The sequence below is a fragment of the Aptenodytes patagonicus genome, chromosome 7 (genome assembly GCF_965638725.1).
Source record: "Aptenodytes patagonicus chromosome 7, bAptPat1.pri.cur, whole genome shotgun sequence".
Taxonomy (NCBI): domain Eukaryota; kingdom Metazoa; phylum Chordata; class Aves; order Sphenisciformes; family Spheniscidae; genus Aptenodytes; species Aptenodytes patagonicus.
In genome coordinates this window covers 56,826,107-56,854,021 of record NC_134955.1, presented here as the reverse complement: position 1 = coordinate 56,854,021, position 27,915 = coordinate 56,826,107, and the positions used below count along the sequence as shown (strand labels likewise).

Here is a 27,915-nt window from a genome sequence, read left to right as displayed (position 1 = left end):
AGACTACTGAAGCCTTAAACAATTCCCACATTTTAGCACTGACACAGAACTGCAATACACAAAGTATATACGCAGGGGGGAAAAGCTGCTTTGCAAGAGGTAGAAAAGGTTTTATAAAATCTTCAGGCACAATTCTTTGCAATCTTTTAAAAGCCATCAGAATGTTACAAAGTAATAATGACCACTATACATGTATTTGTACAAGTCTGTTTATTTTTTACCCTTTGGAATAAAAGTATATTTCATGCACTCTCATATAATCTTTTTTCTTCTATATTGTTTGAAGACTATTTTTCTCCTATATCATATGCGATTACGGAAGTTTTACAGGCTCTCAGAAACTCTTATCACCAGGAGTTATACAGCAAAACTGATGTACTATTACTTAACGCTTTTTCAAGAGGAGCAAGGGAATGCAAACACTGTTTGCATAGGTTCATGTATCAAAGAACAGAGAAACACACACTCAAAATCCATAAAAATATTATTAGTTCTTTTGGTTTGCTGTCGCCTCAATCAAGAAGTGAATGCTTTTAGAAGTGAACTTTCTTTTTTTTTTTTTTAAACACAATTTCCACAAATGTATGCTTTACAGTGCACTGGTTATACTCAAATTTTCACAATGTCCATAAATCAAAATACCAAGATCACTACATTTACCATGAGCGAACAGACATTCACAGATAAACCTTAGTGTCAGTTCAAAAAGATTCCTTCTTTGAGCTAAAGTACGTAAGGCTTTACTGGTAACAAGTTCTTATCGAAGATTTGCTTTATTCCCATCACAGTATCTTTTTTTTCCTCATTTTACTTTTTGTCTTGGTCTTTTTTTGCATCCAGAAGCGCTGAACGGATTCCTAGCTTCTTCAGCTCTTCTACAAGATCTCCATTCTGATGCATCTGGAGGAGTATATCACAGCCACCAACAAATTCACCATTGAGGTATACTTGTGGGATGGTAGGCCAGTTAGAGTAGTTTTTTATTCCTGCATAAGAAAAAAATAAAAGTATTAAAGGTTTTCCCCCATCTCCAAACAGAATGGGTTTTTAAACAGACTACGCTGTTTCAGCCTGACAGAACTACTGATACTTTCATTCCTTCCCCATTGAGGCAAAAATGTATCTATATAACAGAAGCATTATCAGAAAAACTACGTTAGTTAGGTTTGTTTCTCATTCCAACTCAAAGATGTGGGTTGAAAGATACGGAGTCAGCTCCTATACTAACTTCAAACAGGAGCTGGGAAACCACAGTGTCTCTTTTCCCTCCCAGGAAACAAGCAAATATGATTTTTCAATCAATTAAAGAAATGAGAAGTCTTAGAAAACCTTGAGAACTGTTTACATTCAGTTATCCTTTATATTTCCCAAAGGGACTTTAAAATATTTTATGTTTTCACTGAATTCACACAGTTGTACTTACTACTGCAATTTCAATTGCAAGATACATTCACCCGCTGGAAGCCTTATGAATTTCAAATTGCTTTATCTTTCATTGCCAGACCTGACAGCCCATGGGAGGGGCACAAAGGCTGAAGTCTCTTAAAAGTACTCACTAAACAAAACGGAGCTTGGGTCACAATTATGAAGTACAGAATTAAAATTTAAAACTATACTTCACAGAAGACAAATGTAAGATCATCCAAAAATATTAACTGATCAGCTGGTATAAATTGGATCCCAACTTGCACTTAAAGACATCACACAAAATTATACAGAAGAATCATTATATACAATTTCCCACTTTTTAAATGACCCTTCACACAAAGCCATTATTTCTGTAGCAGAGGAAATAGTTAAATTCTGCATCTGTATGCTCTTATACCAAGTCCACCAGCACTTGCTTAGATTCCAAGTTTTGAATTCAACATTTTTACACATTTTCGACATGCAATGCCTGGAATTTTTCTACCAAAGGCACGAAAGCCCATATAGCAAATTTAAGCCTACAGACAACAGAGGTGTCTTTTCAGATCATCAGAGCCCATTCACCTTGGAAGTCAACCCTCTAAACAAGCATGTGCGAGCTTTAGCATAGGCTGTCAAAGTACTAACAGCAAATATTAGACCTGTATAGCAGAAAACACAAGGGAATTTGCTTTCCCCTTAGAAAACATTTTAACCTCTAAAGGCTGTAAAGGTAAAACCCGAAATATTTGAGGTAAAAAATTAACCATATAAGCAAATTATGCTTACTTTATTGGAACTTAAAACACTTTTTTAATAAATGTGCATAAGTGCATAAATATGCAATGGGATTACAATTTTAATGCATAAAAGATGAAAAAGAGCTAATTAATTCCCCTTAGTCAAATACCACTGTGTTTAAAAAAAATCCACTAAAATAATAGTAATCTAGGAAAAAATTTTGTTGTGACAAAGTGTTCCTAGCCATGAAGTGCAACATCAGCTAGGAGATTTTATTTTGATTTACGATTTTGTGCATGGACAACCAATGCTTCAAAAGTCCAGAATAGCAAGTTTAGCATATAAATCAAGGCCAAAGGGAACCCATAACCATCTAACCTCCTCTCCAGCATCACCACCTGTAACTTCTTCCCTAGCATTTCATTAAAACCTCTCAATTGTTTACACACAGTTTGCAGAAATTCGTAGTTTTGATGTGAACTTGTGTTTAGCAGTACTCTTCTTAAAAACTCCTTGGCCTTTGAGCACTCAAAAGTGGTCTGTCCTAAAAATCTTTTAACCCACAACAGTTGCAATGAAAAACTGAGTCCCAACACTAAGGCACACTTAAGGATAACCCTACTCAAAGGGGCCACTGCAGATACAAAATAGGATTTGTTTTTGTTAAGATATTGTAATGCTAAACATGAATTGAAAACCAAGGGCTCTGCATAATAAACCTGCTGCCAATAAGCATTCCACAGTAATATTTACACCAACTATTTTCTCACAGAAATATTTTCTTCAAGGACCCAATTGCACATCCATACAAGCACTGATAGTACTTTCAAGGATCTATCCAACTTCAGGTAAAAATATGAATACAATCAAGCTTAGTTGCTCTGTATGCTGCATTTCATGTATTGGACAAGCTGCTTTAAATGCCTGCGTGCACGAGGCTCAACCAGATTACAAACTGAACACCCCCTGAACAGGCTAACCAACTCCTAGCTTAGTAGAGCACTTACTGATACTATTTCAGTAGTGTTAAAGCAAGTTAGCCTGGTCTATGCTTGCTGCACTCGGGATGAGCTTTTGTGATGAATCCTCCAGCAGTACAGACACGCCAAGGGATCTCCTTCCCCCTCGCTGCAGGTTAACACTTCCCACTGCGCTTCAGATGCTGCAGCTTCAGCTTTGAACCACTGTTTGCTTTGTAAAACCACACTCCACAGATCAGGTTTACAGCTTGACAGCTGAGCTAGCACACTTTAAGGTGACTGTGAAACCAGAATCGGTGCAAAGTGCTACTGAAAGGGGTACCTAGCGCACTGCCACCCCATTTCCCCAACTCCAGCCGCCCTCTTGCCAGCATTAGCACTAATGAATGATGGGACACATCAAAGACCTGACTCAAGCAACCACTCTCAATCCTGCCACACTTCCTCCAGAAAAGCAACACATTTTCATGGAGATCATTAGTACTGGTGCAAGCATGATTGAGGGAAGGCTAGCCCAAGGGTGGGAGGAAGGATCAAGACCGCCCTCTTGGCAGCATCCCATCCTTAGGTAATGGAAAGCAACAATGAAAATAATCCAAGGGTGAACTACCACAACAGTTCAAACCAGTTTAAACCACCACTTTTCCAGTATGTAATCCCAAGCTTCTCTGCCACCTTAGCGACCTGAACCAGCCTAATGCTGTCCATCAGCTGAAAGCAGGATCATTTCTGGAAGAGCCAACTTAGAGAAACTTGGACTGCCACAGAGTCCAAGAGAGTGCCGAAGTCTCTTAAACCAGCTTCAGTAAGGAAGGATTTGTGTCAGGGAAGCATATCCTCAGCTCAAGTTCAGATAAATCACATGAAGTACCAATAACCATTTAGTTTCACGGGTCTGAGTGTGCTTTTAGGTGAAGAGGCAAGTAGGGGAGCTGTTCGGATTTTACAGCTTGCCATATTTTAGCACAAGGTAAGTTTCAGCAGTTGAACTATAACAACCTGAAAATAAGGTGTTTCAATAGATACAGGGAAGAAACCACCCAGCACTTCAAACATGCCTGAACCACCATCTCTGCAACAGCCTGCTCTTACTATAAATGGTATAAGCATACATATATGCAAACATGTAAGTTATGCTCAGCTGAATACAAAGCTGGTGACCAGCTCACATACAGTAATCTCCTTGCAGATCAATCTTAAGTTGAACAGATGTATTAGATATTTTCACAGCTAAAGGTTCAGCATTCCCTCGCTAACCCCACATGCATGCAGTGCAGATTATGTTCACACAGGGCACAGAGGGCTTAGGAAAGAGTCACATGCTGCATACGTAACTTTTCTGCACCTGAGGCCAGCTCCAGGAGGAGACTAAGAGGGCCTTCAGGCAGCCACTACTGAATCACACTTGGCAACTACAGCTTCCAGCAGCCCTGCCCTCTCCTCTGTCAGAGACTGCCATCCACAGAAGCAGGCAGATACTGGCTTTTTAGGGTACAGTAGGTAATACAGTTGAAGCAGGATGACAGCCCGCTGGCCTTGAAAGCAGCAGCATCGTTCCCCGACTCTTCACTTCAGGGCTCCATCCCTGGTGCTGGCTCTGGCACTCGCCTCAGTACAACAAGCTAGTTCAACTCACATGCCCAGCGATCCAGTTAATAAATCGAGCTGGCTCTCCGTGCAGTCGGACAAGTGCCAAGGCTGGTGCATGGAAGGGAACAGAACAACTCCTTTAAGCACCTGAGAACCAGCAGGATATTGTGCAAGTGCACGCTCTGTTACTGCATTGAGCGCAGCTTAGCCAAGCAGTCCAGATCAAACCACTAATTTCAACTTAAAGCTCAGGTAGCCAGGGGGGTAATAACCTCTCGGATCACCTAGCACAAGCCAGAGTTTATGTGGAAGAAACATTTACTGTGCTCAGAAGAGAGATGTCCCTGTTACATAGGAAGAAAATACTATATATTCACATGGTCAAGGCCCAGAGATTATAACTGACAAACGCATTGCCTGTTCAAAGGCTCACAAAAGCCCTCTCAACCAAAGGTGAAATGCTGATGGTTTGATTTCAAGGTTTTGTTTCCTCCTTTTTAGTTTATGAGTTTGTTCTAGTAAATCATAAGTTTAATAAATTTAGATGTGTAAATAAAGTTTAGAAAACTACCGTGATTTGCTCACCTGCCAAAGACAGTAGAAGGTTTACTTGAACAAAACCAACATTAACAAAAAACATCATCACACCCAAATTCCAGTATTTAAGTTTTTATACCATACCAACTATTATATCCATGAACTGAAAAGCAAGCAAGGATTGGAAAAATCAGCCTTTTGGCTAAAAGCTAATGAAAAACTGAATTAGATGATACCAAAAACACAGGAGAAGGAAGTCACTTGATACATGCCAGCATGTGGATTGAAAGCACATTTTAACGTATTCTGGACAAGAACTGTTAATGCCATGCACCTGCAAGACTAATTACTACATATTTTTATCTTTTTTTTGTTTGTTTTAAAACTTTCTCAAATAACCACATAAAACCTTAACAGTCAGCTACGCACATTGAAGAGGGAAAGACGGAAGAAAAGCATTATGAGAACAGACTACTAGTCTTCTACAATTAGCAAAAAACCTTATATAGAACAGCTCCTACCACTCGAGCAGTAATGGTGAAACTATTACTAAATATTTGTTGCGCAAATGATTAGCGTAATTTTGTGCTTTATCAAAAGAACCCTGGCAGGCAGTGCCAGCAGGGAATACAGTGGTTAAGTCCAAGCCATTCATGAAGTTTCACCATACCGTTCACAGGGAACAAGTAAATCTGACCAGATAATGAAGTATTGTAGGGGTCTTTTAATGGAGCTTTGTGTCTGTTAACTAGGCAAGGGAGCGTGGCACAAAAAGCCCGATCTCCAAGATCTGCATTCTGCAGATAACTACGACGCTCTTGGACACAGTAAGGGTTACAGAAACCCAACAGGGACGTCCAGGCAAAGCAGCCTCAGTAGCACATCTCTGTGATACGCTTCAAATCCCACAAACACCCAAGCCCCGGGACGTAGACCTGCTTATAAAACAAAAACCCCAAGAAAGCGAGCAAAAGCAAGTTCCATCTGTGGAAAGCAAGCAGGGGCTGCCACACGGTGCCCGGCGGGGTGCTCCAACAACCCCCGAGAAGGTCAGAGGCGTTAAGGCAACCCCGACCGCCCAGCAGTTACACACGCCGGAGCCTCCCGAGGGCCCTTCCGATAGGGAAACCGGTACCTCGGGGTTCTGGCTCTGCCCCGTAGCAGCGGCGTTTCACAAAGAGGAGCCCGGGACCGGCCTAGGCTACGTGCAAGCCCCGGCAGCGGGGGAGGCGGCGCCCAAAGGTGACCCCCAGCAGCCGCCGCGCCCGGCCCCTGCCCCGGCCCGCCGCTGACCTTGGCGGAGGTCGGGGTCCTGTAGGACGTCGTGGGCGCGGTAGTCCTCCACGCCGTGCAGGCGCAGGATCTGCACGACGGCGTTGCTGAAGCCGCAGAGGGGCTGCGCCGGGCTGCCCTTCATGAACACCACCACCGGGTGCGCCCGCACCAGCTGCTCCACCGCCTCCCGCGACCCCGAGCCGCCGCCGCCGCCCTCGGCCCCGCCGCCCTCGGCGCCCCCGGTGGCCGCCTGGCTCAGCGGCCGCCCGGCCCGGCCCCGCGCGGCGGCGGCGCCCAACCGCCAGGCCGCGCGCACGACCCCGCTCATGCTGCCCCGACCGCCCACCCGCGCCCACTGCCGGCCCCCGCCGCGCTCCGCCGGCCCCGAGCCAACGCCGACTGCCTATTGGCGGAGAGCAGGAAAGGTCGCGGCTGAGCGTCTCCGCCACATAGGCGTAGTCACCCGCCAATCAGCACCGATAGCCAGTAGCGTGAAGATACAGCGAGCCTTGTCCCACCCAGCAACCCTGAGGGCACCTTGCTTTCCTATTTGTAGAGGGAACTGCGCTGCTGCAGTTGCATTGGGAGAAGTACCTGTCAATCTGACATGATTTGGTTAATCCCCGCCCGCTCCGCGGACGCGATTGGTCAGGCTTCCCCCGTGCGGTGTTTTGCTCGGGAAGCCCCGGGGGTGTGTGATTAGCGCGCAGCTCCTTCCGCTTCCGGGTAGCGGCCGTGCTGGTGGCGGTGAGGCCCGGCGCGCCTCAGCCGCCTTCTGCCTGCCTGCCTGCCTGCCTGCCTGCCTGCCTGCCTGCCTGGCGGCGGGGGGGGGGGGGATGGATGTGCTGCTCTTCCCCGCCGCAGGGCGTGGAGCTGCCCAGCCCCCCCCGTCCCCACCACCGGCTCCGCGGGACGGCCGGGGTGTAGGCCGAGCGGCGCGGTGGGGAAGGGAGCGCAGCGCGGCAGGGAGGCCTGTCGGGCGGCCGCCGCCGTGCTCAGCCGCTCCCTTCGGGCCTGGCGTGCGGGCAGGGTCCGGGGGCGTCACGGGCTGAGCGGAGCCGTGAGGGTGGTGAGCTGGGGGTCCGTGGTGGAGCCGGGGGATGTGCCGACGCCGCCTGTCCCCGGGGTGGGATTTGGGTTTTATCCTGCCGGCCCTTCGGTGGTGCAGGCTGTGGTAGAGCTCCCTGGGGCTGAGGGCGAGCCGGGAGTCAAAACGGCGTTAACGGCTAAATGAAATCCGAGGAGAACGGGGCTGCGGAGGGGCGGGCTGCTCTGGTGCATCGGCTGCCTGTGCTGACTGAAACTCCTGGGCGGCGAAGCGTGTACAAACGTGTGCGAGTCGCAGTGGTGGAAGCGTGTCCTCAGAAGAGCAGCGCCCTTGAGTCGGCACCTTTTGTCACCGTAGGCAGGCGGGGGAGGCCGCGGAGGCTTCATGTGGGCAGCTGACAAAGCGCTGGATGGGTCTGCCTCCCTGGTGCCTTCGGCTGTGGTCTAGCGGCCTATTTGGCTGCATTCACTTGTTCGGTTTTGGTTGGTTTTTAATGGGATGAAGCTGGCGGTTTTTATCACTGAGAAACTGGTAGTTCTTTGCATGCTGTGCTTTATTACTAGGAGAGGAGACCGGAGAAACCAGTAGCTTTGTGCAGCTTGGTCTGTCACTGGCACAGCTGGCGGGGGTGGCAGCAAGATGGAGAGATGGGAGCAAGATTGGGCTGGCTGGCCAAGTGTGCAAAAGGGTTGGTTCAGTCGGTGCTGGAAGACGTGCAGAACTGCCCTGCATCAGCCAGAGAAGTACCGAATTTAGAACATGTCCTGGAAAAGGCCGTGTGTGCAGCCAACTTCATTTGAGCTCCTGGGCAGATGCCGGATTCTTTCCAAGAACTTGGAGCAGAGCATGGAGGTTTCCTACAGCAGCCAGGTCCATCCTGTAAGTAGAAGAAAGTGTTGCAAAGTTTTCCTCTGTACTAAGCCACGGTCTCTCACAAATAACAAATCAAAGTGTATTTCTGAGTACTAATTTACATTGCAGCTCTGGCACCTGGACTTTTGGTATATTAATGGACACTTGTATTACTTCCATTTGTAAGGAAAATAATTTTTTTCCACCCAGTTCTAGACATGTGAGAGCTTCACAGACAAGACCAGCTTGTTTTCAGCATTCAGAAGACTTTGCTAGTTCTTGATTTTTGTGGAATCCAGTTGATGCTTGAATAACAACTCGTTTTTCATTTTCTATGAAACCACCTTTGGGCATCGCTTCTGTTGCCTTTTATTTAATTTAATTTGCCTATTTATTTAATTAGAACACATTGCAAAGGGAATTGTGGCGAACTTGTGGTTTGTCATCCCATGTGAACAGCTGATGAATAAAAGAAAGTGTTGCTGCAGTATTTGAAAGTATATGTATTTATGAAGAGAGACTTTCTATTATGACTCTAAAGGCAAAGTTCACATTTTGTTGATGAACATTGTGCATTTTGTGTGTCAGTATGTGTAGTTTTCAGCAGAATGTCAGAAGCCAGGCACAGTTATGCTGATCAAGAGACAGAAAAGCTAATTGCTTTCTGTTAACTGCTTTTATGTTGCGATTAACATGGTGCAAGGTTGTGCAATGTGGGGAAAAAAAAACAGCATCCAGTTCATGCTAGATAAAATTTCAGTAAATTCTGCAAAGCAAAAATATGTTTTTCTCTCTGTTGAACTGGTACGATACACAGAGACAGAGGCTTAACAAGTGTTCAGTGTAATAGCCCAAGTGGTCTAGTTTGTCATTTTAATCTAGCAGAAAGACTCCTGCTGCTTTAAGACCCTGGGGAGACAGAGGGGAATTAAATGAAAATTGAGTAAAAAGAAAGAGATCTTTCTATTCTTAAAGGCAACTAAATGTCTTCTTTCAAAAAAATGTTGGGCTATAAACGGAACTTTGTAGTATTTGCCTTCCTGAATTTCATTCTAGCTATTTCTACAAGGAGATGGTTCATTAGAAATTATAAATGAAATAAGGACATCAAACTGAAGTGTAATAAACCCTTATAAGGATATGCTCCTTCCAGAATAACATAACCACAGTTGTAGTTTAATCCTCTGTAGTCCAAGAGATGCCCTTGGTTGTTAGTACTCTGGGCATACCAGGCTTGCAGAGAGAGCACCTGTGTGAGGAAGCCGAGGCATGCCTGTTAAGAGTCGCAGCAGCAACATGCGCAATGTTCCTCTAACAGTTATAATTCTGTTGCCACGGAGATAATGACTTATCCCATGTCATTATTGATCTATCAACAGTAAGAGCAATTTTGCAGTCTGATATTGTTTAGCAAATAGAGTAACATCTGCTGAACACTGAAAAACTGCTATAAATGTTAGAAAGTATCTCTGCAGTCTGTGTACTGAGTTAAATAAAAGTACCTGAATTTATAGTTTCTCACTGTAGTTTTGTGAGACTGGCCTGTGAGATAATATTAAGCTTAACAGAATGCTTTTTAATAAAATATTTAGTATGGTCAAATGCTTTTGGATTATGCAATATGCAGCACTCTATTAGTGGATAAACACTTTTCCCTACTAATTAGGCTTAGAACAATTAGCCCACGTACACTCTAGAAACAGAGATCATTATTTGTTACCTGGTACAGTTTTCTATCAGTCTAAGTGAAACTTCTTGTATTTTCCAGATAATGATTTAAATCATCTGTTCAGAAGAAATATTAATGGGACTCCCATAAGACTCCTGACATTTTGCTGATGTTCCTGTTAGAAGACCTATCACCTCATTTTGAAAGCAGTAATAAAAGCGCCAGTATTCAAACTGCAGGGCTTAAATGCTCACAGTTAGTCACAAATTAGGCTACTTCCAGGCATTCTGCTGCTAAACAGAATTACTAGTTATGAATTGGTGGTTTAAGATTTTTATACAGTGCAGAAGAAGCTAGACATCTAAGAATGTGATACTGTCAGCAGAAAGTTTTTTGTTTGGTTGGTTTTTAAAAAAGGGGAGGGCTAAATTAGCTGGTGAGAAAGATCAGAAGAAAAGTCTCATTTCAGCTTATCGGAACAGGACACCTCTGTGTCCAACTCAGATATCTGTGTGTCTTTCTGACTTGTGATAGTGCCTGGAAATGAAGTCCCTTACTGCGCTTTAACAATTGAGCTCTACTTAGGTGGTTTTATTGTGTCTTGAAGCTTTTTAGTGGGATGGCTTCAGCTCCAGCTGTTCTGCACGCCAGGTAAATAATTTCAGCATACCATCAAGGCAACATCTGGCAGTGCCAACATATCCTCAGTTTTGAGAGCATTAAGAATGTTCTGAATGTGCCTAAAGTTCTGGACTGCACAGTTAAAATTTGTGTGGGGTGCCTAAATTGTGAGTGCTGAAGAAATGTCTGTGAAAAGTTCTTGCTTATTTTGAAGATGTGCTAGTTTGAAAAAGCTGCGCAACAAGCAGCAGAAATGAGAAGTGCTGTGGGGGTTTTACTGGCCTGGAAACCCAGGTCCCATGGGAAATTGGTATTTTGGAATCTGAACTGTATCTCATATCCTGTTTTGGATCTAACCTGGAGACCTATAAGCAAGTTTGTTTCTGAACTAGATCGGTAATTAAACAATATTCATGGATTTATAGTGTATTCCCGAGAGGGTGTTTGCATTAGCTTTAAAATACAACAGTCCATTTCATAAATGACAGAGATGAAGAATAGGTACAAAATGATGTAAGTCGGTTAGTTGATGGGTGACCTACATGATCTAAGGCAGTTTTTTGCCTTAGATCATGTAAGGATGCCTTCAGCAGAGAGAGGTCATGCTAATAACCAAAGGAAAACTGTCTGAGCCCCACATTTAACAAATAGAGTGGAAGATCATGTTCAAGCTTGAATGGGGAACTTTAAACGAGACACTCTTTAGACTTCAAGCTTGCTTCTTAATGATACTGATCTCAATATATGCCTCTTTGTAGTAACACTCTGCTTTGTGAATTGTGAAGCTGTCTTGGAGCAAGGACCACGTAATATGGCCTTTGTAATTGAGGAGCAGGATTATTCTTGGGGATAAGCAAGCTTCTTGCAACTGTTCTGCCTGACCAGAGTCTGTTAAACCCTTGTTCCTTATTTGCAGATGGTAGTGATGCTTGAGTCTTTCAGTATTACAGAGGAAGCATAATTTTATATACATCTAACTTATATTCAGAGCCGAGAAATGTTACCTCTACTGAAAACACCTCTTGCCCCTTTTCACCCAGGAGTTATGAATGCCAAAATCTTTCATGGGCCTGAAAAAAGACTGGACAAACTCAAGAAAGTAAAATTCATCTGCTAAATTCAAAGATACGGTTATTGGATCAAGTCTTGAGCCATAGAAAGATAGGGACTGGGATTACATATACAACTACATGCATGTCCTGTTCTTTCATTCCTGTGCATTCACTTTTGACCAGTGTTGCAGAAACAGGGTCCTGAGGTTCTGATTTAACTTGGTATGGTAATTCGTACAAATTGTAATTTACTTAAAATGCTGGAAGTGTCTTCTGCTTTTTTGTAATTGTGGGAAAACCCCAGGGCACACTCTGCCCGTAAGAAAGAATCTTGCGCCCCAGTTAAGTTCTACTGGCATACTCTGGGTATAGCTACGATGACAGGAGTGCTTTTGTTGGCTTAGCTTGTTTTACGAACGTGCAGTTGCAGTGAGGCAAGAAAAGCTCCGATTAGCGCGTATTTCGTGTCCACGAGGGGGCTCTGACAGCTCAGGTCTGGCGGCTGGTGATCCCCGAGTTACACACTTCACTAAAATGGCAGGCTGTAGTAGCTGAATGCTTGTTGCCTCTGGGAGCGATTACATCTGTTCTTGTTCAGCACTTTCGAATTCCCTTATCTATTCTATATAAAGTTTAAAAAAAGAAATTATAGTAAGGTATTTTTCTGCCTCATGTTGAGAAATGCATCTCATGTTATGAAAACTTGCCTCAACTTTAATAAACAGCACAGGCCATTTGATCTCCGTGGCAGAAGACAGTACCAAGCATATGTCATCACACATGAGTTTCAACTGTATGAGGTATTTTTCTAATTAAAAATTCAAGAGTTTTGCACACATCAGTGTATTTGTAAAGTAGATGGAATTGTTATGGAGAATCTTAATTAAAAGTTGTTTGTTTTTTTTTTTTAAATCTTAGTATTTTTAAACTTGGTACTACAATATTTCAATAAAGATTTTTTTTTTCATCACGCACCCTTTAGTCTTTCAGTTTTTTCTAGGAATGTATGTACACATTTTAACACATTTTTAAGTTCTCGTAACATTCCTTTGAAAAGGAACTATAGTCTAGCCAATGCTGTGACCCTAAATCACATGAATTGCTGTTGCTTATCTTTGCTTGACAAATCTGTATTAAAGTAATTCTGGGGAGCCTGGAAGCTTTTCGTTAAAATATTAGTCTTCAGTTGCTAGTGTTATCAATGTGATTTTATATTAGATGTAATATAAATAAGCTCTCATTACTGTAAAATGTTGAGGGTAATTCTTAGCTATATACCGCATGCTTGTGGAAGTGCAGAAGTGATACTTTAAAGCAGGGATGAAAAAAAGCTTAAGCGAGTAACTAAACTAAAATTAATCATTGCAGTCAATGATATTTGTTGTAAAAAGGTGTTCCTAGTCCCATTATTATATAAAGTATTGTGCAGAATAAAATGACCCTCATCTCACTTGCTTACATCTTTTCATATGGATTGAAGCTTTCAAGTTTTTTTGCCAACTGGAGTTTTGACTAAAATTTCCCAGAGGAGCTGCGCAATGGTTTATGCTTTGCTAAAGAGAACTTGAATTTGCATGATGCAGATGTAAAGTGTGGTGCCTCTCAGAAGACAGCTGTGGTGTGGAATTTGAGGGCTTGAAACTTTACTGAGAGCTGATCTTTGACAGGAATGTGCATTGAAATCTGCCTATGTTTGGCTGTGGTATAAGGTTCTGCAAACTCTTATTTGTATATGTACAAACTAAACTGAGCTAAAAATCTGTTGGTTTTTTTTCCCCACTGTATGTGATACTGTCCCTGTATTTCTGAGTTTTTGCAGGCTGGGCTAGAGTCTGGTTCCAGTAATGAAAGTAAGGAGACGGTGCACAAAGGTGTGGGAAGCTGGGACTTGAGACAGGTGGAGGGGAACTGTACTTCTCATCCGATGCAGATAGTTGCTCCTAGAGATGGATGGGACAGTGTTTTCTTTCCAAGCCTATTCCAGTCATTGTCTCTCTCCCTTCAGAGTGGGGAGATTCTCAGACCAGATGTTTAACCAAACAATGGATGCTGGGAGTATGGAGGGGAGAGGGAATCAGACTGACTAGGAACATGGGTAAGGCTGTAGCAGCTAGGTCTGATGGCATGGACAGCAGAAACTGCTAGGGCAGTGCTGGATAAAATTAGGAATAAGAGTTCTGGGTAAAAAAAAAAACAAACAAACAACCAAAAAACCACAAAAAAAACCCCCACCCCAAACAAATTGGGCTCTGCCATGATCTGAAGGGGCTAAAGTTGAGTGGCACATGCAAAGTAGGCTTTCCCAAGAGCACAGAAATGAAACCTCAAAGCTTTTAGGTGAGAATCTAGTGGCAGCATGTCTCAGCCTTCTGTGCTATTTGGTCACCTTAGTGACCACCTTATGGTGCTGAGTAACCAGCTTGTGATCTTTCAGTCACTCCCTGCATAAGTTACCAGACTTGCATTCTGATCCAAGATGGTTTGTGCAAGGACTTCTAAGGAAATAAGCATGGATGCAGGTTGTTAAAGGAATGCTCTTAAAGTTGCAAAGTCAGATAATCAGGAAATGTTAGATGTAGGCTGAACAACTTTCAAAAGCGTGTGCGCAGGAGGTCAAACCAAGGTTTTCATTATGACATGACGTCTTTTTCCACAGAAACCCTGCATACTCAATGCATAGGCATTGGTTTTCTTGGTGTGCCCTGAGGTTCAAACAAAGGAAGGCCGCTTGCAGGAGGATGGTATCAAAGCCTTTAATATGCCCTCCTTAGATGGACGTTATTTCAATTTCTACTATGGAGGGAAACCTGGAAAATTGTTTAAAGTACAGTCCTCAACAGTGCTCACTGCTGGTATTTCTCTTTGAGCGTTCATGCTGATGTACTTTGAAGGCTGACTTGGAAGAGTTCTTGGCCTTTGCAGTTGTAATTAGAATCAATAAGCAGAGAGTATGTGAAGGTGGAAAATACAAAGTCCTGCAAAAACTATTGTGAAAAGTTAGGTGTCTTAAACTGGGTTTCTGAAGTCAGTGGGTGCTTTGAACTTGCTGTGTTTTAAATCCCTGCCTGCTAACCACAGATACTGATGTTGCAGGTAAATTGTGAGCTCCTGTATGTTAAGCTCTCTGAAAAAAGAGTATTTTGGATCACTTGGTTTTCAGATGAGTTTTTATCTAATGTGAACAAAATTAGATCCACAGTACTAACAAAAACTTTAAATGGGAGAGGAGGATTGTGTATTGGCATACTTGCATTTGTAATATATGGACTAAATTCTCAAGAACAAGCTCAAAAGTATCTCTTGGGGGAGGTAAAAACACAAATTCTTAAAGGGGAGGCCAGAAACTTGTGGTTTTGGATCTCTACATTTTGCTTATTTAAAACAAACAAACAAAAACCAACCACTTGTAAACCCAGAAATATCAATATAAAGATGAGGAAAGTTTGGGGGGGGTGTGTGGTGTTTGATATTCTAAAATGTGTTTTCTCTCCTTTTTTTGATGTATGAAAACCTGCATCTTTTGAAAATCTGACTGTTCTAAGAACACGTGAACCGACTGAGAGAGCACTGCCAAATGACCCATATAGATACTGTGATTGTCTTGATTCTCACTGTTCACACACAGTGTTTTTACTGCTCATAACTGCATGACACAAACATACAGGTTGGTTTGGTGGTGGTTACTAAGCATGCACTTTTAGAGGGCAAGGAGTTCTTTCACAGACTAGGCAGCTTCTCCACTAATAGAAGTGTATGCACCTTTCCTAAATTTGCATTAAAATAATTGCATGGAAGCTCTCTCTAATTTTAATGCTTACCTTTAAGTTAATTACTTGCAATTCAGTGATCGAAGTTCCAATGCTGCAGTGCTCTAAGCTCTTCCTCTGAAGTTTGTAGTAGCCTTCCTCCCTTGCTGATGTCCATGGCAGCTGAGATTGCTCAGCAGCCTCCTTGGACATAGCTAGCAACTCGCAGGATAAAGAACTTGTACTGGAAAGTTGTGTGTCATTTAGTTGTAGCACTTGTTGGGCTTGTACAAAGGCCTGTTTTATAATCAGCTCGACTTCAATTAAAAAAAAAACAACGAAAAAACAAAAAAACATTTGCACCCTGTGAACAAAAGCCTGGGAAAAAGCCCTGAGTTTTAGAACAATCGCTTTTCTTGTGACAATGGGGTGCAGATCACTCTGAATCATCCTTGGACTCAGTCCCCCACCAGTAGCCCTTTTGGTCTTTGTCCAGAGATTTGTTTGGATACTAGTTTTCAATTGTTGCTAGTCGTGGGAAGCGTGAGAAGACAAAGGTACATCCTAGCAGCTGCTTTCTGTCACTGTACTTTAGTTTGAGACACTCAATCGGAGGAAGCTGATCTGCGCTCTGTTGTAGTTTCATGCTAGACTACTATGGCGAATGATTTAAGGTCCGTATGCTGTGGAAGGAGGAAAGTAAAACGAAAGACTTCTCCTAGAACTCTAGTCTTTTAAACACTGCCATACAAGAGTTGTTTTGTGTAGCAAAAGGCTTGTGGAGAGGAACAAGGCAAAAACCCAATCCACACTTTAAAAGCAGAAGTCAACATACCCCTTCCCTCATACGCTTTCTGGTGCGACTAGATCGTTGCTGCTCCAGAACATCTAGTCTTTTTTTCTAGGTGTATTCAGACTCCCTAGCAAACTGTCTATCTGCCTGCAGTTGGAGGTCTCTGGGTGCCACTGTAATACAGCCATTAAACTTTTTTTGGTCCACAGAGAGTTCACAGCACAAATCAATAATTGCATAAAATCTAAGACTTCGCCAGCTGCTGTCTTAAAAAAAGATATGAAAATGCTGCTTATATATGATTATTCATAAACCTAATTAATTTTCATACATTTCTTTAAAAAAAAGTGGATGAGTATTGATGATTTTTTTCCTGTTTAAATAGAGTATAAAACACATGCAAAATAGAGAATATCTTTCATTTCAAAATGTGGGGAGATACTTGGACTTGTCTTTATTGCTACACCAGTTTACCATGGATGTCAAGTCTGTGTTCTTTAACTCACTTTAATATTAATTAATCAAATTCTCGCAGATGAAGAACATGAAGATTTACAGGTAAGAACTGTTTTCTGGTTTTAATATACCAGCTATAATTCATTTGATTTTTAGACTATCTTTCTCATCATTTGTAGGCTTGCACGGGATTCACAAGTGGTGTGTGCTCCATAAGTGCAGTGCTCCAAACAGCGCAAGCCTCAGCAATCCCACTGTCTTATCTCATCTGGAGGGAGACACGTTGTATGAGCAAGCTTCTCCATTTCTATTTACAAGTGGAGAAACAATTATCTTTTTTTTTTTTTTCCTCCCCCTCCCCCCTTCCTCAAAGATACTTTTACACTCTCCAGTTTGCAGCCTCCTTCTATTTCCATATTAACTTATTTTCCTAACTTAAATAGGTCACTGAGGACTGTAAAGACACTTGGGAAAAGAGAGCTATGCAGAATAGTGCACTTCAAAATATATTGTAAAGGTAGCTGAAAGCAGGGGAGATTTCTCAAAGAAACAAAGTAAATTCAATCTTTTGTTCCAGTTGCAAAATGTAGACAAGTTAGAAACTCTATTTCCTGCATAGCTGCTAACCTTGCTGATGCCTAAATGTTACAGACAACTTGCAGGAAAAAAAACCAAACAAACCCAAAACTCAAGTCAGCCCAGGGGATGTGGGGCACGGGAGAGCAAACAGTATGGGATGTCATAGCCCGCTAGTGAAGATGCTCCTCGGGGCAAGGAGAGTTGTGGCTTGGGGTTCTGCTCCTGCCCCATCTGTGCCTCTGACTTGGTCTATGTTCAGTTGTTCTCTGGTTGACACTTTTGCTCGAAGAATACTTTTTAAAACATAATAATTATAGTGGTACTCAGATACAGTCTTAATTTTTTTTTTCAATATAGAAGCAGTGTAAAAAAAGCTTCCTTTTAATAAAGCAAATATAAGGACTTTCACTGCTACAGATGCATCAGGAAAACTGCACCAGTGTAGTTAAGTGTCCAACAAACTTTTTCTATTGTTTTTCTGTTCGCTAGCTGTGAAGTGATATTGTCTCCAAAGTTTGAGTCTGCTCCCTTTATCAGCTTTTAACACCCCTAGTGTATTATTTTGGGCATTGAGTGTTTCTTCTCATATTTAGGGAGAAAAGAAGAGCTTTCTGAGTGCTTTCAGACTGTTAAAGATGTGTAGGCACCAGAGTGAGAACAAATAAGAGCAAAGCCTGCGAGAACCTACAAAGAAAATAGGTACAAGAAACAATGATGCCCAGGAAAGGGAGAGTTGCTGCTTTGCTCTCAAGACAAAAGTTGTTTGTTATCAACATGGAAGTTGAAAGTTATTGATGAATGTTTTGGTAGCGCTGGAGGACTCCAGTATCATCAGTGACAACTGTTCCTTTAGAGCGTATGTTCCAAATAATATGGTGTGATTCAAGCAAGTGTTGTTCACATGAAGAATCCTGATGTCTAGTGCGTGTGATGCAAACAGTCTGTCTTGCTCCTAAATAAATGGAGCAGTGCCTCAGCTGGTTTATACTGGCTTAACTCTCTTTGAATTCAGTGGACTTATGTCAGTTTTTGTCTGCTAACCTTGCTCCCACATTCTTTTCACTGTTAGGCTTGCTTCTATCCGTTGCAGAAGCTGCAGAGATCTGAGGCTTCTTTGGCAGTATCTTGCACCTAACGGAAAACTCAAAACAAATTTCCGCTGTTCCTAATTGCATACGCTTACTGCAGTTCTGAGAGTGATATTGGGAGTAGTAAGTCCAGATTTAAATGTCTTATGTGCTGAAGGCTCCTATTCTCAGAAGGGTATATGGGTGTAAAGGACTTGGTTTACAACAATTGATTTAATGCATGTTATTAACACTTTGTGTATTTAACACTGTGCAAACTCCATTTTGACTGCATAGTCTTCTGTGATATTTTGAGTTTGAGATGAAATTCCAAATTTAAAAGCTAATGAATAAGGGGTACCAAGTATCACTTTCCTTCTGTTTATGTGGAAGCATACTAGCACAAAAAAATCCAAAAATCAATTCATTCGGAATCTGTCTTGTAGAATCTGTGCTTAAATTTCAAGTGTTCTTGGAGTGTTAAAATATCCAAGTCTGCCCATGAGTCGGAACTCAGGTGAATAGTAAATGCTTAACTATGGGAGAGTATTTGGGCCAGGGGTGTCAGATCTGATACTGTAGCACAAGGTCCCGCTTCCCTGCAGGGGTAGTCAGTCTGTGCACAGGATGTGGAGCCTAATTAGGCAAAAGGTAAATTTCAAAATATGCAGCAGGGCAAATGTGAAATGCCAGGTTAAGTCCGGATGATCTCCACATGAATGCAGGGAGGAAGTTAGCCTGGTTCACTGGCGTGGTCCTTGCCCTTAGTGCTCCTGAAGATGCGCTGTTTTGATGTTAGCACTTAAGAGTTTATTCCTCACCGACTGAGGAGAGAGTTCTTCTGTAGCAACTCCTACCACCACCCACGGAAGCTTTCTGCCAAGCAATGTGCAACTTCTAGCAGCTATAAAACAACACCAAAAAAAAAACCCAACCCAAACCTGAGAAGCCCCACTGTTGAAACCTGTCATGCCAAAGACATGTCACTGGTATGCTGCACACAAATGTTAGTCTGCCAACAAACGCTGGTCCTCCCACCCCAAGACTGCCCTGTGACTCATTATTTTAATAACAATTTTACATTGCTGTACCCAAGCAAACATAAAGGGAAACATCTTAGTGTCTTGTAATACTTGTTTGTCATCGGTTATGAGTGTGAATAAGTGGGTGTGTTACGCTAATAAGAGAGAGCGGCTTCTCTGTTGCCCTTAAGATGTTGTGCAGGTCCTCCTGTGGAGTAAACCATGCCAACACCATTGTTACTTTTGCAGTATTTGGTGCTTTCCGCCCACTCTCTTGGGTATTCTGTTCATCACAGGAAATGTCTGAAAATGCTGTATATTCACTGGCAAACACTCATAGTTTGGTTTAGAGGCTGAGACAACTGCTTCTAAAAATATATTCCTCTCTTCCAAGGAAGGAGAGCTAGAGCTGCTGCTCTTTGCTTTTCAGAAGCCCCTCCACCCTTCCAGTCATTCTAACCTCTCCTTTGTTGTTTAGGTGTGGTGTGTGGGCAGCTTTATATTGTTTGGATAATGCACTGAATGCTCATTTACTTAATGCCTGCTGTTTGCCTGTGTATATTGTTTTTTCTAACTCAGCATGTACAAAGCTGTTTGAGGTAGTAAAATCAGAGCCATGAAAGCCTCCATATCGGGAAATGCAGAAGAGGAACTTAATGCAAGCAATTTTTAGATACAGTGATGCATTGTCCAATGCAGCAAGCTTTCTGAATACAAGGGGCTGTTTTTATTTTGAGCTTGAAAGATCTAGGTATACAAAGTAATTTCCTCAGGGGTGGTTTCATAAGGTTTCAATCGCTGCCAGCGAGGGTTGCTCATACATGCACTGTGATGACTGAGCCAGTTTTCCCAATGCAAATTCACGGATGATAATGTATATAAACATATACACTCTCTACCATCTACCTATTCTAGACACATTCCTTTGGAGTCCAACCCTTTTGCGTTATACCCAGTTCCTCACACTATTCCAAAGATCACTAAGAGATAATCAGCTCTGAATTACTATGGGGCAAAGAGCAGTTGCGTAGGCACAGATTCAATTTTACACACTGGTGATACAAACTTTACTTCAAGTAAATAGTCTGTTAAAACCATGCTAGTGAATAAATTCGGTTTCCCAAGTTCGATGATAGGCTTGTCCACAAACAGGGGGAGATTACAAGCATTGAGTTTCCTTCTCAGTGACAACTTAAAAGGTCCTAGTCACCCCAAATTGTGCCACTACAGGACCCACCGTGGGCATTCAGAGGTTCAAGGTCAGAACCAGCTATAAAAGTACATTCCTCACCATTAAGTTCTGACAAAATTTCCATTTACCTTTTCCACTGCTGGTGAGGGATGGTTTGGGAGCAATTTAGAGAGCTATTCCAATTAAGACTGTGTTGGCACATGGATGGCAGGTCACCTTGAATACCTGGCTAGGGCAGAAGTGAGCCCATGAGGCTCCCCTGGCTGATGCAGCCAGATAACACTACTGATGTGGGCCAACCTACCCCATCCAGCACTAGAGAGTGGAGAGCTGTCATCCCCTGCTTCTCACAGTCTCCGGGAGCTCACCCTCTCTTCACTTCCGAACTACATATCTTGAGGCTCTTGGCTGCGGTACTGTTACGTGTGGTCAGAGACTTTTATCACAAATGGCCCATTTTTCTGCTCCTTAGGCCGATGAACCACGCAAGCTCCCAGCAGCAGAGGGCAGCAATATAACCCCTGCCAAAGAGTATGTTTTTGTGCCTTATGAAATACTGACAAACTTCTTGACATGCTCATTCAGTCCATTTACATTGTATTATTGTTCAAATATGAAAAAACTGTTTATTCCTTCCTCCTTCCCTCCCTGTGGCTCGATGCACTGGCTTTCATGTGATTATAACTTTCTAATGCTGCAGGTAGACCACAAGATGTTGACAACTCTCTGGCTTCTCTTGCTGGACTACAGAACCGACGCTGTGGCTGGCAACACGCTGCCACTGCTGCTCCTTTTGTTTCTAACTGATTTTTCCAGAATAACCTGAGCATACGCTGTAGACTTTTTCCTTGGATAGGTTACAGAGGAAAGAAGTGCCTGAATCAGACTACAGTGGAAACAGGTTTTGTTTCCTAAGTTCTTGGTTGTTTGTTTGTTTTTTTTTTTTTTTTCCCAAATGTCAGTTACAACACTCCATGCATCCAGATGAATTCCTGTTCGTACTAACTGTGATGACCTGGAGTTGTTTCATTCCCATACAACTGCTGAAATGCCCTGCTTTCTGGGCATTCAAAATAAACGTTAAGAAACTTGCCCATGTGTTGGCATGGATCGCTGGGGCTACCAGCACGTGTAAAGATCGTCCGTGGTTTGTCACACATCTCCTGGTGTTTGTTGACTCTCACAGCTCCAAGTCCCCCAAAACGTGATATTGTGAGAAATTCAGCTTTTTCTCTTCTAGTGCATTTTACTCTACTAGAAATAGCAGAGTGCCAGTGCTCACCTGGTGCCTGTGGCCACGGCCACCCGCCTGCCGCCACGCAAGGACAGCCTGCAGCGTGCCGGGCCGCCCTGCCGGCCGTGCCAGCTTGGCCCCGGCCCCGGGCAGGGACGGGGCCTGCCGGGGCGCCTGCCCGCGCCCCCGCTGCCCTCGGAGGGGCTCCTCTCAGGGTGGCTCCTCGCAGGGCGGGACGGCGGCGCCGGCCGCGGCCCGGGTTACATAACACCGCCCGCCGGGCCGGGCCGCGGCGGCGGGGGCGGGCCCTCCGCGCCGCCCCGCGCAGCCCCCGGAGCGGCGGGGCCGGTGCCGGGCGGCCCCGCCGAGGGTGGGTGAGCGCCTGAGCGAGTGAGCGGCCGCAGCGCGGGGGGGGAAGAGGCACCGCGGCCCCTTGGGCTGCCCGCGGGGGAAACGGCGGCGGCGGCGGCGGGTGCCGCGGCGGTGAGTGGGGCGCCGGCCCGCGGGAAGGGGCCTGCGGCGCTGCCGGGGGCGCTGCTCGGGGCCTGTTGCCGGTGCTCGGGGAGCTGTGGTGGGAGGGAATAACGGTGAGGCGGCGGCGCCCCGGGACTGCGGCGTCCCGTCCCGTCCCGCTGGGGAAGGAGGGCGGCGCAGCGCAGGGGAGGCTCGACTCGCCTCACTGACAGCGCGCCAGGCGCCCAGACCCGCCTCCTGTTGCTCGGCGCTGCCCCCCGGCCCGAGCCCCTCCGTCTCCGGGATCGGCGAGGCGGGGTGAAACGCCGCCAAGGCAGCGGGCGGGCGGCCCCCGCTCGGGCCCGCCGCCGCCCGCCTGGCAGCCGCCGCGCCTTGGCTTGTCCCCCGAGCTGGCCGCCCCGGTGCCGTCCCCCGCCGCGCAGGTTTGTGGTGCCGCCGCACGGTATAACGGTTGCAACGGGTGCAGCCGGAGCCGCAAAGCAGGAGCGGAGGCAGGCTTATCCTTGCCAGGGTAGCTCCCTGGGTAGTGTGAGAGCTCCCTATGTACTACTAATATATATAATAACGTAGCTGCAGTAATTGCAACGTTCCTCCCTAAATAATATAAGCTAAAGGGGTAAACCCTTTTATTTAACTTCTTAAAAAATCGCACCTGTGAATGAGTACCAGCCTGGTGGAAGTGTTCAACTGCATTCTGCAACTTTCCTTCCCAGATGTCAGGCTCTTGCCAAAGCCGGTTGCTCAGCGTTACTGTCAAATTTCTTCATCTCTCGATCCCCACTGCCAGGACTCCACTGCAGTTTGCACGCTCCTTGTTTCTGTTCTCCTTCCCCAGCCCCTCTCCCCTTCAAATCTATTAAATACATCCTAGCTCGGCTCTTGATTCTCCTTAAGCAGGTCTGACCTTGTCTCCCTTTCCCTTCCTAAACAGTTAGAAAGGTTTCCCAGTTTTTCTATGATAGGAACCGCTACCCTCATTTTTAGATTCTGTATGACTTCCGTATGTAAACACCCCCACCCCAATGTGTAGTAAGGCTTCGGTTTCTCATATGCTTGTTTCTGCCATCTCTTTTATTCCCAAATCCTTATTGGTTTGACCTGTGTGAATTTAGGTCTTCGTCCAGGAAAACTTTATTCCTAGAAATAGCTCTACTCAAATAGGTTAACAGACTGAAGTCTGCAGGAATTATGGATGTATATGATGATTAATTGTGAAAACGATGGTTGCAAGACACTGCTTTCTTTTGCAAGTTCATCAGAGCAGGATGCCTGCCTTCTCCTTTGCCTCAAACCTAAGCCTGGCTATCTTAAATCATTAATGAAAAAATAATATCACTATGCTACTCTTACCAGCTCCTTGCTGCTACTTTTGGATGTTACTTTTAAGCCCTTGGCATGCTGCATGCCATTTGAAAATCTTTGTACACAGTGGTTGTTTTCTGGGGAAAGAATTTAAAAAATGCAACAGAACTTTAAAAGCTGATTGGTTGCTTTCAAGTGTTTTCCTTATTTTTCTAAAAGTGTCTCAAATCTGTGGGTTGTTGAAATGTACATCAGCTTGGCACAGCCTCTGTGGTTGCCAAGTGTGTGAGCCAGTTGGATCTCAAGGAAATGTAACTCGCTGCAGTCAGTCCTGTGGCGACTTTTATTTCAGCAAGAAGCAAACATCTTTTGGTGAGTCACGAGACATTGTTCCCTACAAACTAGCTGTCAGGAAGTGGAGTCTGACAAAGCTGATGGGCTTTCTATAAAAACAGTTTTCCCCTACACCCAGTGCTGTTTTCACATTCTTCGTGAATCGTCAGATCCGGAGTCCTCTCAAATTCCCAATGAAGGCAGAATTAGCTGCCTACCATTCAGGGTGCGGTACTGTGGTGCTTGCCTCTCTTCTTGTATCCCTTCTTCCGATAGTTCCAGTTCTTTCCTTCAGCCATGTATTTCACTGCTCCTCCTTTCCCTCCCATCCTGGTCAAGACTTTTACTGTGTTTCCAAGTCTGTTCCTGGTGCCTGTGTCCTCTGTGTGGCCTTCGTGCACTGACCTCCTTGAAAGGAGTGTCTAGCTTTTTCTCTTGGCGAAGCCGTTTTTCTGTGCCCCTCCAGTTATCTGTGGCTCCCAAATCATCCTGAAAACCTCTGTGTACATTTGTGGATGCTCAGCCTCAGGATGTGGCTGTACCTGCATCCACATGCCTTTGAAGAGCAATGCTACTGCCTGAGGGGATGCTCCAAACCTAGCACCTGCATCGCAGCTTCAAAAAGATAACTAGCTTTCATCTTTTAACATAGCTTCTGTTGGAAACAAGGTTTATGCCATCCTTTAATATGTGTATGCACATGCATCTTGGTATTTGTCCTTTAAATAATATTTTATTTCCATTTCCCAGTTTCAACCAAGTATGACATAAGAAGAACAGCTCCAAGGTAATTAAGTTCTTGCAAATTTTGTAGAAACAGACTAAGGGAAAAGCAAGTCTAGAGCCAGACACTTGCCAATTTTCTCCAGTTTTTAGCTTAGTGACTGAATGATACATTCATATGTGACTGCCTCCGTTTGGCAGTAAGATATTCGGTGTAAATGAAGTTGCAAAGAGAAAAGGAGAAGGATTTTCTGGGTAAATGCCCCTGGACTGGCATCTCCCTCAAAACTTAAAAGAAGATTAATAATTCTGATTTGATGCATTGCATTTTGAACATGGAAACAGAAAATCTCAGTGCAGTTCAGTCTAAACATTTAATCAAACAAGGAACGCAGTTCTGTAGGAGATCTGATTTCCTGAGTTGTGCTGGTCAGAAAGCGCTTTGTTTTTACTTTGCTGCATCTCCAGGGCACAGCTCCTGTCTTTGTTCTGCCAGGCACACATTTGTGCAAGTACATCAAGTACTGAAGGGCTATGATCTCAACTGGTGTCTTTAGATCTATTTTATTTTGACAAAATTGGCCAACAGTTTCAAGACTTACTGAATGTTATACGCATAATTCCCTTGAAACCAAGCAAAAGTGATGATCATTTATCATGACACAGAATAATGTATCCCTTGATGTGGCTGGTAGGGCAAATCCCAGATCATTTGTAGCAATGACAAGATATTGGATTCCTGTTTTGGTTTCATTTTTGTTATCTGTTAGTCCTTGTGGACTGTAGATAGGGTTTCCTGGCACAGCTATGACCTGGCAGACTTGTTCTGGGGTAGCTACTGTATATACAGGTGCGATGATGTCCTTAGAAAGGGTCCCTTTACAACTGCATTGTACATGTTCACTTAAGGATTGTGGGCTAAGTGTGAATCCTGGCAATTCAGGCATGTGAAAGAAAAAAGCCACATGGTAACAGGAAAAATTCTTGAGCTCCAGGAATGTTAACAGAGAGTGTAACTGGCAAGGGAATTTTTTACTTGGCACAGTTATATGAAGACAAAGGTATTCAGGCACCTGAAATCAACAGGAATAAATACCAGGTTCCTAAACACCTCTTTGAGTCTGGCTAAAAACCTCCCTGCTGTATTTGGAGCGTAGGCAGTGGAATACTTTTATTCTTCAAGGAAAATATCTCTTAAGGTAATGCTTACTGATGGTGAGTAATGTCTCTGCTTTCTCAGGCTTCGTTTGACAGCAATTCTATGAAATTTAAAAATGCAACGCAAGTATTCAGGGTCTTTTTTGATCATGCGGATCTGCTCCACAAACAACTGAATGGTAACATTTGTGCCTTTAATATTGATTAAATAAAAGTACACTGAAATGACACGAGAAGAATTGAAAAGTATTTAAAACTGTGTTTAAACTTTTAAGCCTAGCCTGATACTGATTAGTGATAGGCTAAACTACACATCCTTGAATTTTGCTAAAGTTTTGGTCTGAAATGTAATTCCCTTGTCTGTAGCTGATATTGGCATACGCATTTAGGAAGGTAGAATTTTTTTTATAACAATTCTTCTATGACCAGCTGCAGTATTGTCAGCATCAACTTAAATACAGTTTTGTTCTTTTGTTCGAAAATTTACTTTTCTTGTTTGTTCTTTAGTGTTTGACTGTTTAGGGCTTAACAGTCAGAGTTTTAAAGAAATAGTCTTTTTAAATGAGAAGACATTTACACACTCTTCTCCAGAGCTGGAGCTTCAAGTCGGTCCTTGCCTTCCACGAGAATTGCTGACTCTGCAACATGCTGATTTGCGACTGGATGAAGCCAGGGCAAGCAGTAAACATGCTATCTGTTAGACATTGTTGTTGGATTCACTGCTTCATAGACTCAAAGTAGCGTGAACTGTTGCTCATCATGGTATGTCCCTGTATTGCTAATAAATTGAACCACAAGATGGTACTGCCCGTGTTGCAAAAAAAATGACTCGCAGAGTTGTGAACCCAGGGTTATTTAACTTAAGCTATCTGAAGTGGCCCCACCTCAATGTTGAGATAAAGACAGTAGATCTGACAGGGAAGGGCATTCTCATTGATGCCACATGTGAGGTTAATAAGCAATCTTTAATGTCTCTGTCTGTGCACGCAGCTTAATTGTATTCCAAGGAAAAATGCATTGATTTTAAAGATGATGTGGGCTCATTTGTTTCCCTTTGGCAGAACTGACTTTTCACGTCTCTGTTGGTACAGGCATCTTTTCTATGTTACACTTAAACAGAAGACATGGGCTTGATATGAAGTCCTTCACATCAAGGGATTTCAAGGGAATTTCTGCTTTGATTGTAATAGGCTGAGGATTAAGTGGCTATCTCAGCCGTGGGATCTCACTGAACAGATGTATGAAATAAGGTACTGGAAGAAACTGAAGGAGATAGCAAGAAACAAGGAGAACCATGAGATTGTAATTTGCTTGGAATTCAGATATCAAGCTGTGGCTTGCTTGTTTTGTTCTTGATTAGTGTTTGTTTAGTGGTATTAAAAGGTGAAATAACTGTTGTTACTGATGTGCTATGCAGAAAGCCTTTTCAGAAAAATGACGGTAATACTTGAGAGCACAAGATGAATGAGACGCCCATGTGGGTTAGCTTATGCTGGGAGACGTACTATTATACTTAGTAGATATAGTGCCTGTCACCAGGGAATCCTAGAAACACTTTACTTTGGGTTACATGCTGCTCCCCTTGCAGATGATGATGATAATAGTAATAGAATAGAATATTTCAGTTGGAAGGGACCTACAACAATCATCTAGTCCAACTGCCTGACCACTTCAGGGCTGACCAAAAGTTAGAGCATGTTATTAAGGGCATTGTCCAAATGCCTCTTAAACACTGACAGGCTTGGGGCATTGACCACCTCTCTAGGAAGCCTGTTCCAGTGTTTGACCACCCTCTCGGTAAAGAAATGCTTCCTAATGTCCAGTCTGAACCTCCCCTGATGCAGCTTTGAAGCATTCCCACACATCCTATCACTGGATCCCAGGGAGAAGACCTCAGCACCTCCCTCTCCACTTCCCCTCCTCAGGAAGCTGCAGAGAGCAATGAGGTTGCCCCTCAGCCTCCTTTTCTCCAAAGACAAACCCAAAGTCCTTAGCTGCTCCTCATAGGACATGCCTTCCAGCCCTGTCACCAGCTTTGTTGCCCTCCTCTGGACGCATTTGAGT

The 27,915-nt window shown here is 43.7% G+C and overlaps 2 protein-coding genes, 1 long non-coding RNA gene and 1 other non-coding gene across 6 annotated transcripts in view; 3 read left to right on the top strand and 1 right to left on the bottom strand.

Moving 5' to 3' along the window:
* Nucleotides 1-191: 191 nt before the first annotated feature.
* GLRX5 (glutaredoxin 5) lies at nucleotides 192-6,858 on the bottom strand. Its single transcript, XM_076345381.1, has 2 exons — nucleotides 6,549-6,858; nucleotides 192-986 (listed from the first exon to the last, which is right to left on the bottom strand). The coding sequence occupies exons 1-2, from the start codon at nucleotides 6,856-6,858 to the stop codon at nucleotides 808-810; spliced, it is 489 nt and encodes a 162-aa protein (XP_076201496.1). The 3' UTR covers nucleotides 192-807.
* Nucleotides 6,859-7,605: 747 nt separating this feature from the next.
* Nucleotides 7,606-12,742, top strand: LOC143163671 (uncharacterized). Its single transcript, XR_012995950.1, has 2 exons — nucleotides 7,606-8,457; nucleotides 10,199-12,742. It is a non-coding gene; the product is annotated as an uncharacterized LOC143163671 (long non-coding RNA).
* On the top strand, nucleotides 9,612-9,885 carry LOC143163899 (small Cajal body-specific RNA 13). Its single transcript, XR_012995989.1, has one exon.
* Nucleotides 12,743-22,311: 9,569 nt separating the features above from the next.
* SYNE3 (spectrin repeat containing nuclear envelope family member 3) overlaps nucleotides 22,312-27,915 on the top strand; it is a 72,320-nt gene continuing 66,716 nt past the window's right edge. For all 3 annotated transcript variants that reach the window (XM_076345380.1, XM_076345379.1, XM_076345378.1), the window contains exon 1: nucleotides 22,312-22,344. The gene's annotated coding sequence lies outside the window, so the exon portion shown is untranslated. The remainder of the gene's footprint in view (nucleotides 22,345-27,915) is intronic.

What these genes read in the sequence shown, in the direction of transcription:
- GLRX5 (XM_076345381.1), bottom strand. Translation starts at nt 6,858, where the DNA reads ATGAGCGGGGTCGTGCGCGCGGCCTGGCGGTTGGGCGCCGCCGCCGCG. An exon ending in GGACCCCGACCTCCGCCAAG is followed by an intron (nt 987 to 6,548) that starts GTCAGCGGCGGG and finishes TTTCTTATGCAG; the next exon opens with GAATAAAAAACTACTCTAAC.